Source organism: Mobula birostris, chromosome 2 (genome assembly GCF_030028105.1).
Source record: "Mobula birostris isolate sMobBir1 chromosome 2, sMobBir1.hap1, whole genome shotgun sequence".
NCBI classification, from domain to species: domain Eukaryota; kingdom Metazoa; phylum Chordata; class Chondrichthyes; order Myliobatiformes; family Myliobatidae; genus Mobula; species Mobula birostris.
Window position 1 is genome coordinate 88,230,452 of NC_092371.1, and position 12,847 is coordinate 88,243,298.

Genomic DNA, 12,847 nt, shown 5'->3' on the forward strand with positions numbered 1-12,847 from the left:
CCGCCCAGTCCTCACCCTCAATGTCCTGTTCCCACACTCACCCCAGTCCTCACCTTCACTGTCCCGTTCCCACACTCAACTCAGTCCTCACCCTCACTGTCCCGTTCCCACACTCACTCCAGTCCTCACCCTCACTGTCCCGTTTCCACACACTCACCCCAGTCCTCACCCTCACTGTCCCGTTCCCACACTCACCCCAGTCCTCACCCTCGCTGTCCCGTTCCCACACTCACCCCACTACCTGAACTGGTCCGGTAGAGTGACTCCACTACAGGCTTGGCACCTACCTCAGGATCGGAGCCGGGGGAGACTCCACTCGCCAGATCCTCAACAACAGCCGTTGCCTGTTTGTGTTGTGGGGCAGGACGTGACCCTGCTCTTTAATGAGCCTCGTGCCCCCAGAATGGGCATCCTGTCGGCCTCCGCAAATTCCAAAAGGGCTTGAGCCCCCTTGGCCTTGTCCATCTTCGCACCCAGGTCTCCATGGTGATCCGCCCCTGGGGTAACACGTGTAGGCGTCGCAAACACCACACTTTATCACCACCCTGGCACTCTGCTCGTTCGGTGAGGACTGTCACCCAGGGGTACTCAGTGTCTCTTCAGACCCTGGGTCGCGTCGACCTCCAGAGGCAGTTTTGCTTCTACGGAGTCTACATTCTGAGAGATGTCTGAGGGTGGATAAATCTCCTGGACCTGATGGAATGCACCTTCAGGCTCTGAAGGAAGTAGCTGGGGAGAATGCGGAGTCATTAATGATCTTTCAATAATCGATAGATTCTGGCTTTGTACTGAATGACTGGAAAATTGCATATGTTACTCCGTTATTCAAAGAAGGATGGGTGGCAGCAGAAAGGAAACTATAGACCAGTTAGCCTGACATCAGCGGCTGGGAAGCTGTTGGAATTGATTGTTAGGGATGAGATTACAGAGTACCTGGAGGCACGTGATAAGATAGGCCAAAGCCAGCATGGTTTCCTGAGAGGAAAATCCTGCCTGACAAACCTACTGCAATTCTTTGAGGAAATTACAAGAAGGGTAGACAAGGAGATGCAATAGATGTGCTGTACTTAGATTTTCAGAAGGCTTTTGACTCGGTGCTGCACATGAGGCTGCTTAGCAAGATAACAGCCCATGGAATAACACGGCAGTTACTAGCATGCGTGAGCATTGGCTGGTCAGCAGAAAACAGAGAGTGGGAATAAAGGGATCCTTTTCTGGCTGGCTGCTGGTTACCGGTGGAGTTCCACAGCGGTCGGTGTTGGGACCGCTGCTTTTTACGATGTATGTCAATGATTTGGACTGTGGGATTAATGGATTCGTGGCTAAATTTGCCGATGATACAAAGATAGGTGGAGGAGTGGGTAGTGTTGAGGAAACAGAGAGCCTGCAGAGAGACTTAGATATTTTAGGGGAATGGCCAAAGAAGTGGCAAATGAAATACAATGTTGGAAAGTGTACTAGATTATGAGGACACGCAGTCCTCTTTTATTGTCATTTAGAAATGCATGCATTAAGAAATGATACAATTTTCCTCCGGTGTGATATCACAGAAACACAGGACAGACCAAGACTGAAAAACTAACAAAAACCACATAATTATAACATATAGTTACAACAGTGCAACAATACCGTAACTTGATGAAGAACAGTCCATGGCACAGTAAAAAAGTTCAAAGTCTCTCGAATGTCCCACATTCACGCAGACGGGAGAAGGAAGAAAACTCTCCCTGCCTTGCCTGACCACAGTCCGACTCTGAGTCGTCTGAAAACTTCGAGCCTCCGACCAGCCCTCCAACACCGAGTACTGAGCACCATCTCTATCCAAACGATTCGACCTCAGCCTCGGTCGCCAGCAGCAGGCAAAGCCGGGGATTTTCGGGCCTTCCCTCCGGAGATTTTGGATCGCACAGTAGCAGCAGCAGCGAACCAGGCATTACAGAAATTTCTCCAGATATTCCTCTGTGCTTTCACGTCTGTCTTCATCAAATCAGAATTTTCCACGGCCCCTATTTAACAGATACAATATAATTTCACCGGAGAGCTGCGCGCGCTGCATTGTCCTGCCATCTTCTCCTCCCGCCTCATGGTATAGTCATGCACTTTGGTGGAAGAAATAAATGGACAGACTATTATTTAGATGGAAAGACAATTCAAAATGCAGAGATACAAAGGGACTTGGGAGTCCTTGTGCAGGATACCCTAAAGGTTAACCTCCAGGTTGAGTCGGCTGTGAATAAGGCAAATGCAATATTGACATTCATTTCTAGAGGTATAAAATATAAGAGCTGGGATGTGATGTTGAGGCTCTATAAGGCACTTGTGAGACCACACTTGGAGTATTGTGTGCAGTTTTTGGGCTCCTTATTTTAGAAAGGATATACACACTTTGGAGAGGGTTCAGAGAAGATTCACGAGAATGATTCCAGGAATGAAAGTGTTACCATATGAGGAACGTCTGGCAGCTCGGGCTGTATTCCCTGGAGTTCAGGAGAATGAGGGGGGATCTCATAGAAACATTCTGAATGTTAAAACGCCTGAACAGATTAGATATGGCAAAGTTATTTCCCATGGTAGGGGAGTCTAGGACAAGAGGGTACGACTTCAGGATTGAAAGACGTCCATTTGCAACAGAGACGCGGATAAAATGACTTTAGTCAGGGAGTGGTAAATCTGTGGAATTTGTTGCCAAAAGCGGCTGTGGAGGCCAAGTCATTGGGTGTATTTAAGGCAGAGATAGATAGGTTCTTGATTAGCCAGGGCATCAAAGGGTACGGGGAGAAGGCAGGGGAGTGGGGATAACTGGAAGAATTGGATCAGCCCATGATTGAATGGCAGAGAAGAGTCGATGAGCCGAATGGCCTACTTCTGCTCCTACATCTTATGGTCTGACAGCACAGTCGACCCCACCAAAAGTAATTCCCATTCACCTGCAACAGCTTCCCCCCACCCCCCATCGGCAGACGCGCACTCCCAGCATGCCACTAATCATCCGCTTTAGACACCCCTGTTTGGCAGGGTCACCCATCAGACGGTCCCGGCAGAGACTGAGTCTCTTTCCGCCGATGGCCCCTGAGTGATGGGACCATCCTCCCGCTCCAGGGAGATGTGCCCCAAGCATGTAGCCTTTTGCTGAGGTAAAGCTCCCCCCTCACCCGGTCCCCTATTTCCATTTCGGAGGAAATCTCGGCCATCAGCACCACATCATCCCTCCCGGCTGCTCCGTGCCCTTGCTGAGCTACAGGGACGAACGCAAGGCCCTGGCTCCTCCTCTGTGGCAGAGAGGCCTGGAGACTTTTCTTCCTCCTGCCCTTTACCTCAGCCTTACTGCGTTCATCCCTGCCACCCTCTGCCGCAGGGTCAGGAGGGACAACAAGTGACGGAGCAATTGGGCCGGTGTGCCCAAACCCCTGCAGACATGGCACCATGGCCAGGCAAATCTGGTAAAGCTGCTTTCCTGCCACACATGGAAGCCCCCTGAGCATGCCCTGGCCGTCCCAGCTCTGGGAATAGTTCACAATGGAGGTACTCGTATGCCCAAAGCCACCTCTGTCTGGCTAGAGCGGTATCCAGGGGCCAGCAACATCACCTCACCCAATAAACACAGGTGAGGGAGGCAAAGGTGCAGTTATAGGGGGCGGCTTTCTGTACAGGGCTGGTTCACTCGGCACGGAGACCCTTTCCACGTTAGGCCCGTGCTCCAGGCCAGGGACACCTCTCTGGTGAACCGTGAGTAGAAAAGGGACTCTTGGTGTGTTTCACTGAGCCCAGTAACACCCTCAACCCCACCCACAGACACAGGTGACTTCTGCCTTGCACTCGGGGGTGGGGTCTCCTGATGGCACAAAGCACCTTTTCTTGTCTGAAAGATGGTTGCTTTTTGGGAGTTCTTTGGCCACAAGCTACAGCTTCTGTTAGAACTAGGTTCCACAAACGAGAAAATCTGCAGATGCTGGAAATCGAGCGACACACACAAACTGCTGGAGGAACTCAGCAGGCCAGGCAGCATCTGTGGGAATAAGTACAGTCGACGTTTCGGGCCGAGATGTTGTACTTTTTTCCATAGCTGCTGCCCGGCCTGCTGAGTTCCTCCAGCACTTCGTGTGAGGAATTAGGCCCCCCCACCCCCCACCCCCCACCACCCACCACCCACCACCCACCACCATTTTAGAGCTGCAGCCCGCCACATTAAAGCCCCACGCAGTCAGAAATCAGACGCGGCGGACATTGGCAACATTTATCAGTTAACAGGTCCGAGAAGGCTGGAAGGATGGTCGCAGGGAGTCTGTGCGATGAAAAGCCAGCACTGACCCTCCCTTCCCGTTGCTGTCTGTCACCCGGTACCGTCCGATGCCCTCCGTCCGAGCGAGAGTCCAAGGATTCACCGCGAAACTCTTCACCCGGTCATCCCGGGCCGAGTGCTCTGGGGTGGGGGTGGGGTTCGGATATTAACAGCCGGAGAAATTCGCCCCAGCTCCCAGTAGAAGTCGGAGACACGAATTTTGGCTGCCCGGACACTGTCGCTGTCACGGCCCAAGCACAGACTCAACAAATTCGGCACAACAGCTTTCTTTCGTGAAGAAGACTGCTGCAGTCCTCTGCCGAAGTTGATTCACCTCTCTCCCACATCTTCTTCTGTCTTTATCACCGTTCTTCGGGGATTATTCCCTGAATAAATAACTTTTTCCGAGATCCGTTCCAGCGTGACTCTCCCTCGGTACAGCTCCCTGGGACTGGGGGTGAGGATGTGTGTGTGATGGGGCTTCTGTTGGGCACACCGTGGATGGAGAGATGATCTGGGAGGCCGGCTGGCCAGCGGTGACCTCTCACTCAGCCCGTTTCTCAGCTCCGACTCAGTGCCGGCCTCTCCTGACCACAGTGATTGAACAAGACCCACACTTGCCGCTCAGCGGCACAGTCACCGGGCCATGTGAAGTCACACTCTCTCCCCCACTCTTCCACTACCCCTCTCCCTCCCTCCCCCTCTTCCACCCCCTCTCACCTCCTCCCCGCCCCTCTTTGTCTCTCCCTCTCCCTTCCTGTTGCTCTCTTTCTCTCTCTCTCACTCCCTCTTCTTCTCTCTCCCTCACCCTCTCTTTTCCTCCCTATCTCAATGTCTCTTACTCACTCTCTCCCCTACCTTCTCCCTCTCCCCCTCCCCTTCTCCCCCTCTCCCCTCTCTCCCCTCCCCTCTCCCCCTCTCCCCTTCTTCTCATCTCCCCTTCTCCCCCTCTCCCCTCTCTCCCCCCCTCCTCCCCTCTCCCCTCCTCCTCCCCCTCCCCCTCCTCCTCTCCCTCTCTCCCCCTCCCCTCTTCCCCTCTTCCCCTCCCCTCTCACCCTCCCCCTCTCCCTCTCCCCCTTTCTTCTCCCTCCCCCTCTCCCCCTCTCTCTTTCACCACCATTCCATTCTGATTCCTGTTCCTAATTCGAGTTGTTTGACCCTGGTTTCCCTTCCTGTTAATGTCTTCACGGCCATGGCCACTTGGAGAGAGTGACCATACAGGGAGCTGAGCTGCAGATCACTAACTCTTGTGGTCAAGGGGCAAAATGGCCTCCCTGCTCCCACCATCGCCTACTTCTCCCCAGGACACCGGGTCTTGGGAATTTCCCCCCTGACATTCCCAATCCTTTCTTTCCACGTGGAGAGGTGCCTGGGGCTGAGAGTGTGACACTGGCTGCTGTTTGACCATAACACATAGGAGCTGAATTTTGTCATTTTGCCCATCGAGTCTGCTCCACCATTCCATCATGGCTGATTTATTATCCCTCTCAGCCCCATTCTCCTGATTTCTCCCTATAAACTTTGACACCATTACTAATCAGGAACCTGTCAACCTCTACTTTAAATATATCCAATGACTTGGCCTTCCCAGTTGTCTGTGACAATGTATTTCACAGATTCACCACACTCGGGCTAAAGAAATTCCTCCTGATCTGTGTTGTAAATGGACGTCCTTCTATTCTGAGGCTGTGCCCTCTGTTCCTCATCTCCTCCCGCCTTGCATCACTGTCTCTTCTCTCCTCCCTGCTGTAGGTGGAGGAGCTGGTTGTGGTGGACATTGACAATGGCAGGATACTGACCTCCCAGTACAAGGAGGTGGAAACTCCCCCGCTACCCACCGCCGTCGTAGACCAGTTCCTCACCAGGTAAGAGGTCCAGCTTACCTGCCATCACAGACGTACAGTATGTGCAAATAGGTGCCAGAAACGGGCCAGTACGCCATGAAGGATCCCACCCACCCTGCTCATGGACTGATCCCACTCCCATCAGGGAGGAGGCTATATAGCATCCACACCAGGACAACCAGACTCAAAAACAGTTCCTTTCCCCCAAGTAGTAAGACTGATCAATACCTCCACCCTCTAACCCACCATCACAACACCCCAGCCACCACAACTTTATCATTTTCTGTCAGTCACCTTATGTACAGACACTCCTGTGCCTAGTGTCACTTTATGGGCATATAATGTATTTATACTGATTGTGTTTTTTATTATTGTGTTATAGTTTGTGCTGATTGGATCTGGAGTAACAATTACTTCATTCTCCCTACACGTGTGTACTGGAAATGACATTAAACTGTCTTGAATCCTGAATTGGCACCTTTCCACCTGGTTCCCTGTGCTCAGACCTCTGGAGCCTTTCTGTGACCCAGAGGCACCTCAGTGTTGTTCCCCATCACTATTGTATTCAGAAAGTCAGACAGCAGAGAACTGGCCCCTCGGCCCATCGAGTTCATGTAGACCCTCAACCACCTAAGTGGATCACTTTATTCTTGTCACTGTCCATCAACTCCCCCCAGACCCTACCCCTCAATCACTGAGAACTATTAATCCCTCAATCATTCAGAGAACTATTAACCCCTCAATCGCCCAGAGAACTATTAACCCACCGATTCAGCACGTCTTTGGGGTGTAGCATCCATGCCAGGACCACCAGACTCAAAAACAGTTAGGGCTGGAAGTTCAGAGCACCTACAAGCTCACCGGTTTGAGATGGGGAGCTGGTTCTGGAGCTATCACACTGGGGAATTGCTAAGCCACTCATCTCCACCCTCGATTCAGAACCCGATTCATGTATTTATCACGTCCATCGAAACAAACGGTGAAATGCAACCAACAACAAACACAACCTTGGGGTGCGGGGGGTAGCCCATGTCACCACACATTCCCTTACCAACAGAGCATGTCCACAGTGCTTGGCAAAACAACACAGAACAGCAGCAAAATAAGCCCCTTTCCTCCCTCCCACCTTCCCACACAGATTGGCCTTTAACCCCACAACAGGGTGCTGGGCCCGAACACATGACCTCAGTTTGTTTTGCTGCCTGCTGATCCCCGCACTTCACAATTGGGCTCAGCTGGCCTTTGCCCTCCCTGCTGCCTGCTGACCTTTGCCCTGTGTCCGTGTCGCAGTGCCCGAGAGCTCCCGGTGAAGTCAGAACTCGCACTGTCACACCTGGCTTCCTGCACCAGCCTGGCGTCTGCCCGAGAGAGGGAGCAACTCCGCCGACACCGGCTGAACCAGGCGACCCACCGCATCTTTCTGCAGCTCATCGGGAGCCTGCTGAGGTGAGACCCTGTCCTGGGAGGGTGGCGAGTGGGAGAGGGAGAGTGAAGAGATGAGTGGGGGCAGGAGGAAAGGCACAGTCTCATCCAGGTATCTGCAAGTCCCAGAGAGAATGGCAGGGCTAGCTCATCTCAGCTGCTTCATCAGCAACTTCCATACCCAGCCAGCAGCCCTCATGAAGGGGAATAAGCCAAGCCCCTTCACCACAACCTGACGAAGGGTCCCAGCTCGAAACGTTAACTGTTTATTCCCCTCCATCAATGCTGCCTGACCTGCTGAGTTCTTCCAGCATTTTGTGTGTGTTGCTCTGGATGTCTAGTGTCTGCAGAATCTCCTGTGTTTAGTGTTTATGAACTGCAGTAGTCAGGACCAGGTCCTTCGGTGTGAATGTGAGAACTTACCCCTGAATGACCCCTGTGCAGACCATCACTTCCAAATCAACAACTGCAGTACTTGTGTCCCACTGTGAAACCCCCAATCCATCGGAAAATTTCTTACACCATCTCCCTGCCCCCCCGTCTGTCTCCCTGCTCCCCCGTCTCCCTGCCCTCCGTCCGTCTCCCTGCCCCCCATCCGTCTCTCTGCCCCCACCCCCATCCGCCTCCCTGCCCCCCTGTCCGTCTCTCTGCCCCCACCCCCATCCGTCTCCCTGCCCCCCAGTCCATCTCCCTGCCCCAACCCCGTCTGTCTCCCTGCCCCCACCCACATCCGTCTCCCTGCCCCACCCCCCATCCGTCTCCCTGCCCTACCCCCCGGTCCGTCTCCCTGCCCCCATGCCCTGGTCCGACTCTCTGCCCCCACCCCACGTCCGTCTCCCTGTCCCCACCCCCGTCCATCTCCCTGCCGCCATCCCATGTCTGTCTCCCTGCCCCCCCGTCCGTTTCACTGCCCCACCCCCAACCCATCTCCCTGCCCCCACCCCCCATCCATCTCCCTGCCTTCACTCCCCAACCCGTCTCCCTGCCCCCACCACCCGTTGTCTCCCTCTCAATTCCAACTCGCCACCCAACTCCAACTTTCTGCTCCACTGACCAAGGTTTATTGAAGATGTCTGTCTGTCTTGTCCCAGGGACGTCCCAAAACACCTGAACCTCAAGCATCGTGTGTTTATCAAGAAGGAGTTCCTGGACACAAGGCAGCCAGCCGCCCAACCCTTCTATATCAGTGTGAGTAATGTCTTCCCCATAAGGGGACCAAGGTGCCTCTGTCACCTGCGAAGCCTCATGGTCTGAATTATCCCTCGGGAGCCAAGGAGAGTGGAGTGTGGGTTAAGGAGAGTGTGGTTGGGTTTGGGCTGGGATTATGACTGGTTTAGGGGTTGACATTAGGGGTGGGGTTTGATTGGGTGAGTGCAGTTTGGGGTGAGTGTGGTTTGGGGATTTGATTGGGGTGATTGTGGTTTGGGTCTGGTGATTCGATTGGGGTGAGTGTGACTTGGGATTGGGTTAGAGGTTAGGGACACTGTGGTTTGGTTGAATGTTTGGGTTTAGTGTGGGCTGGGGTTTAACATTGACTGGGGTTTGGGTGAGTGTGGTTTGCAGTTTGGGTTTGGACTGTCATATGGACTGTGTTAACGATTGGCATTAGAGGTGGGGTTTGGTTGGGGTGAGTATGGTTTGGTTGAATGTTGGGGTTTAGTGTGGGCTGGGGTTTGGGATGGTGGTGGGGATTAGAGATACTGTTTGGGGTGAGTGTGATTTGGGATTGGAGTTCAGTGTTGGGGTCACAGTGGTTTGGTTGAATGTCGGGGTTTAGTGTGGGCTGGGGTTTGAGATTGTGGTGAGGATTAGAGATACTGTTTGTGGTGAGTGTGATTTGGGATTGGAGTTCAGTGTTGGGGTCACAGTGGTTTGGTTGAATGTTGGGGTTTAGTGTGGGCTGGGGTTTGAGATTGTGGTGGGGATTAGAGATACTGTTTGGGGTGAGTGTGATTTGGGATTGGAGTTCAGTGTTGAGGTCACAGTGGTTTGGTTGAATGTCGGGGTTTAGTGTGGGCTGGGGTTTGAGATTGGGTCGGGATTGGGTGAGTTTAGTTTGCAGATTGTGTTGGGCTGGGATTAGTATGGGGTTAGAGGTTAGTTTGAGAGCATACGAACAGTGGGAGAATCAGTGACTCGAGATTCAGTGTCACACAACCCTGCCACTTTGATCTGGCCCACACCTTCATTAACCAGGTTCAACACTTGCCTTTATTGGATCTTGCTGCTCCTTACACAAGTCATCGGGTTTGTGGGGGTGCGGCCAGGTTAATCGGGGTGTGCCTAGGGTTAGTGGGGGTGTTTGCCCCCTGGGACTTTAGGAGAGGTTTGAGGGTAGGGCTGGTGGATGTGCAAGCGTGGCTGGGAGAGATAAAGTTGTGGAGTTTAGTGTGGTAAGGTACGTGGAGCTTTGGCGGATAGGGTAGTGTAGTGACTGAAGGTTTGTGGGGGCGTGCCAGGATTAATCTGGGTGTGCCTCAGTTTAGTGGGGTGTTTGCCGCCTTGGATTTTAGAATTAGGTTTGAGGGTAGGAATGGCGAATGTATAAGTGGGACTGGGAGGGACAAGGTTGTGGAGTTTGGTGTGGTGAGGTATGAGGTGCTACGGCGGATATGGCGGACTTTAATCTGGCCTATGCCTGTCGTTATCATAGTTTGACACCACTTGGTTTAACAAACCAGATGTGCACTGGGACACATCATCAGTAATACAACCTCAGGTCACTGAGTGTTTCGGGTCTTTAATCATCAGACACCCTCTCCCAGGCGACCAAGCCAGGGTTGATCGGGACCGGCTTGTGTTTATCCCATGGACCAAAATAATGAGAGGCATGTAATTCTGCGTGTTATGGGTATTTTAGACCTCATTACTTGGCTTTATCTTGACCATTTGGGGAGTAGGTTGTTCTGAGGGCTAGTATTCAGGTTTTACCTCAAAGGAAGGTTCAACTTCCCTACTTTAAATTTACACCTGTCTTAATTTTGCATCTGTATGCCTGGGATTGCATGGGTTAAATTGACAGTGTTTACTGGAGATTTAGTATCATCCCACCCTGTCACTGAGTTTTGTAGTGACTTGTTTTCTGTGCACACAGCTTGGGTTTAACTTACTGGTTCTCTCTCGCCTTGTGGGTATCTTGGCTTTTAGTGTTGTTAGTGTTGGGTTGGGTGAGTGTGGTTTGAGATTGGAGTTTTGTGTTGAGGTCACTGTAGTTTGGTTTAATATTTGGGGTGAGTGTAGTTTGTAGATTGTGGTTAGACTGGGATTAGGAAGGGGTTAGAGGTTAGTGTTGGGTTTGGGGTTCAGGGTTGAGTGAGTGTGGTTTGAGATTGGAGTTAGGTGTTGATGTCACTGCAGTTTGGTTTAATATTTGGGGTGAGTGTAGTTTGCAGATTGTGTTTGGGCTGCGATTAGGACGGGGTTAGAGGTTAGTTTTGGGTTTGGGGTTGAGGGTTGGGTTGGGTGAACCAGGGTCAGGTTCCTGTGATCTTCATGGACTTTCCTTTAGTTTGCTCCAGACGGGGTGGGTGTGTGTATGGATGTACTGGCGACCTGCTGCCGGGGAGTGTGCCCAACAGTCCTGCTCTTCTGATTGGTGTCACTGATCTCTCCTCTCACCCTGGGCAGCTTCTGAAGACTGACCTCTTCCACTGCTTCTTGAAGGCCCGGCTAAACCAGAAGGTGGACACTTTCAGCCGGTGGGAACTGTCGACACGATCCCAAGCAGCCAGGTACCCGGTTGGTGAGGAGGGAAGGGGAGTGGGTATGATCAACTCTTGCTCATGTGCCTTAGGCTGGGGACTGAGCGAGGTGTGGCTGGGAGCGTGGGCTTCTAGACTCCAGCACAGAGACACAGGGACACAGGGACACAGGGCCAGTGTTGGCCCAGCGCTTGCTGAGCTATTACCTCATACCAGGAAGCCACCTTCAGTCAGAGCTGGAGTGTTGCGCACAGATGTGGTCACTTAGTGGAAGAGAGAGGTCAGAGTCACAGCAAGCAGGGGGCATCTCCTTCTCTGAGAAAGGACAGATGGAAAGAGTGCCTGTCCTCGCAGGCACGGAGAGGGGTTGCAGATTCATGCTATGTTTACGTAGAACTGGAAGTAAGAACGCAAAGGCAACGGATGCAGACGGTGGAAAGGACAGGAACTGGTAGGCAGGAGCTACCTCAATAAACCGAAGCCATCACCTGGCCCAGACAGGACATGTCCAGCGGTGCAGAGGGAGGGATGGGAGCAGCAGCTACAACACAGGGTCCCTATATAAACACAGAGGGCACCATCCTGAAAAGGGAGAGATCTAGGGCTTCGGGTGCAGAGATCTGAGAGATCTGGGTCAAGTGGACTTTGAAAGGCTGTCCCAAGGTGTGGAGAGTCTAGGAGCAAAGGACACTGCCTCAGAAAACAAGGATGTCCCTTCAGATATATTTGAGGAGAAATTATTAAAAGAAGAAATAAAGGCATAGACTTTTTTCTAAATGGGGAGAAAATTCAAAAATCAGAGGTGCAAAGAGACCAAGGAATCGTCCTGCAGGATTCCCTAAAGGTTAACTTGCAGGTTGAGGCAGTGGTGCAGAAGGCAAATGCAATGTTAGCATTCATTTCAAGAGGACGAGAATATAAAAGCAAGGAAGTAACATTGAGATTTTACAAAGCAGTGGTGAGGCCTCACTTGGAATACCGTGAGTAGTTTTGGGCCCCTTATCACAGAAAAGATGTGTTGCCATTGGAGAGGGTCCAGCGGACATTGACAAGAATTATGTAGGGAATGAAAGTATTAACATATGAGGAGCATTTGATGGCTCTGAGCCTGTACTCAGTGGAGTTTAGAAAAATGAGAGGAGGTCTCAGTGAAACCTATCCAATATTGAAAGGCCTAGATAGAGTGGAAGTGGAGAGGATGTTTCCTATAGTAGGGAAGTCCCTAACCAGAGGAACAGTCTCAGAATAGAGGGACATCCCTTTAGAGCAGAAATTAGGAATTTTCTGAGCCAGAATGTGGTGAATTTGTGGAATTCATTTCCACAGATGGCTGTACAGGCCAAGTCAATGAGTACATTTAAAGTGAAGGTTCAAGCCACACACATCAAAGTTGCTGGTGAACGCAGCAGGCCAGGTAGCATCTCTAGGAAGAGGTACAGTCGACGTTTCAGGACCTGACGAAGGGTCTCGGCCTGAAACATCAACTGTACCTCTTCCTAGAGATGCTGCCTGGCCTGCTGTGTTCACCAGCAACTTTGATGTGTGTTGCTTGAATTTCCAGCATCTGCAGAATTCCTGTTGTAAAGTGAAGGTTGATAGGT

At 51.9% G+C, this 12,847-nt stretch overlaps 1 protein-coding gene across 7 annotated transcripts in view; it reads left to right on the forward strand.

Moving 5' to 3' along the window:
* The window catches only part of LOC140188363 (DENN domain-containing protein 3-like), a 180,098-nt gene that overhangs the window by 112,436 nt on the left and 54,815 nt on the right, over positions 1-12,847 (forward strand). For 6 of the 7 annotated variants that reach the window (XM_072244564.1, XM_072244574.1, XM_072244578.1 and 3 more), the window contains 4 exons: positions 6,032-6,144; positions 7,414-7,569; positions 8,637-8,733; positions 11,173-11,276. In XM_072244564.1, the coding sequence (XP_072100665.1) occupies positions 6,032-6,144; positions 7,414-7,569; positions 8,637-8,733; positions 11,173-11,276 (470 nt within the window). The remainder of the gene's footprint in view (positions 1-6,031; positions 6,145-7,413; positions 7,570-8,636; positions 8,734-11,172; positions 11,277-12,847) is intronic. The other variant, XM_072244590.1, reaches the window with a different exon arrangement.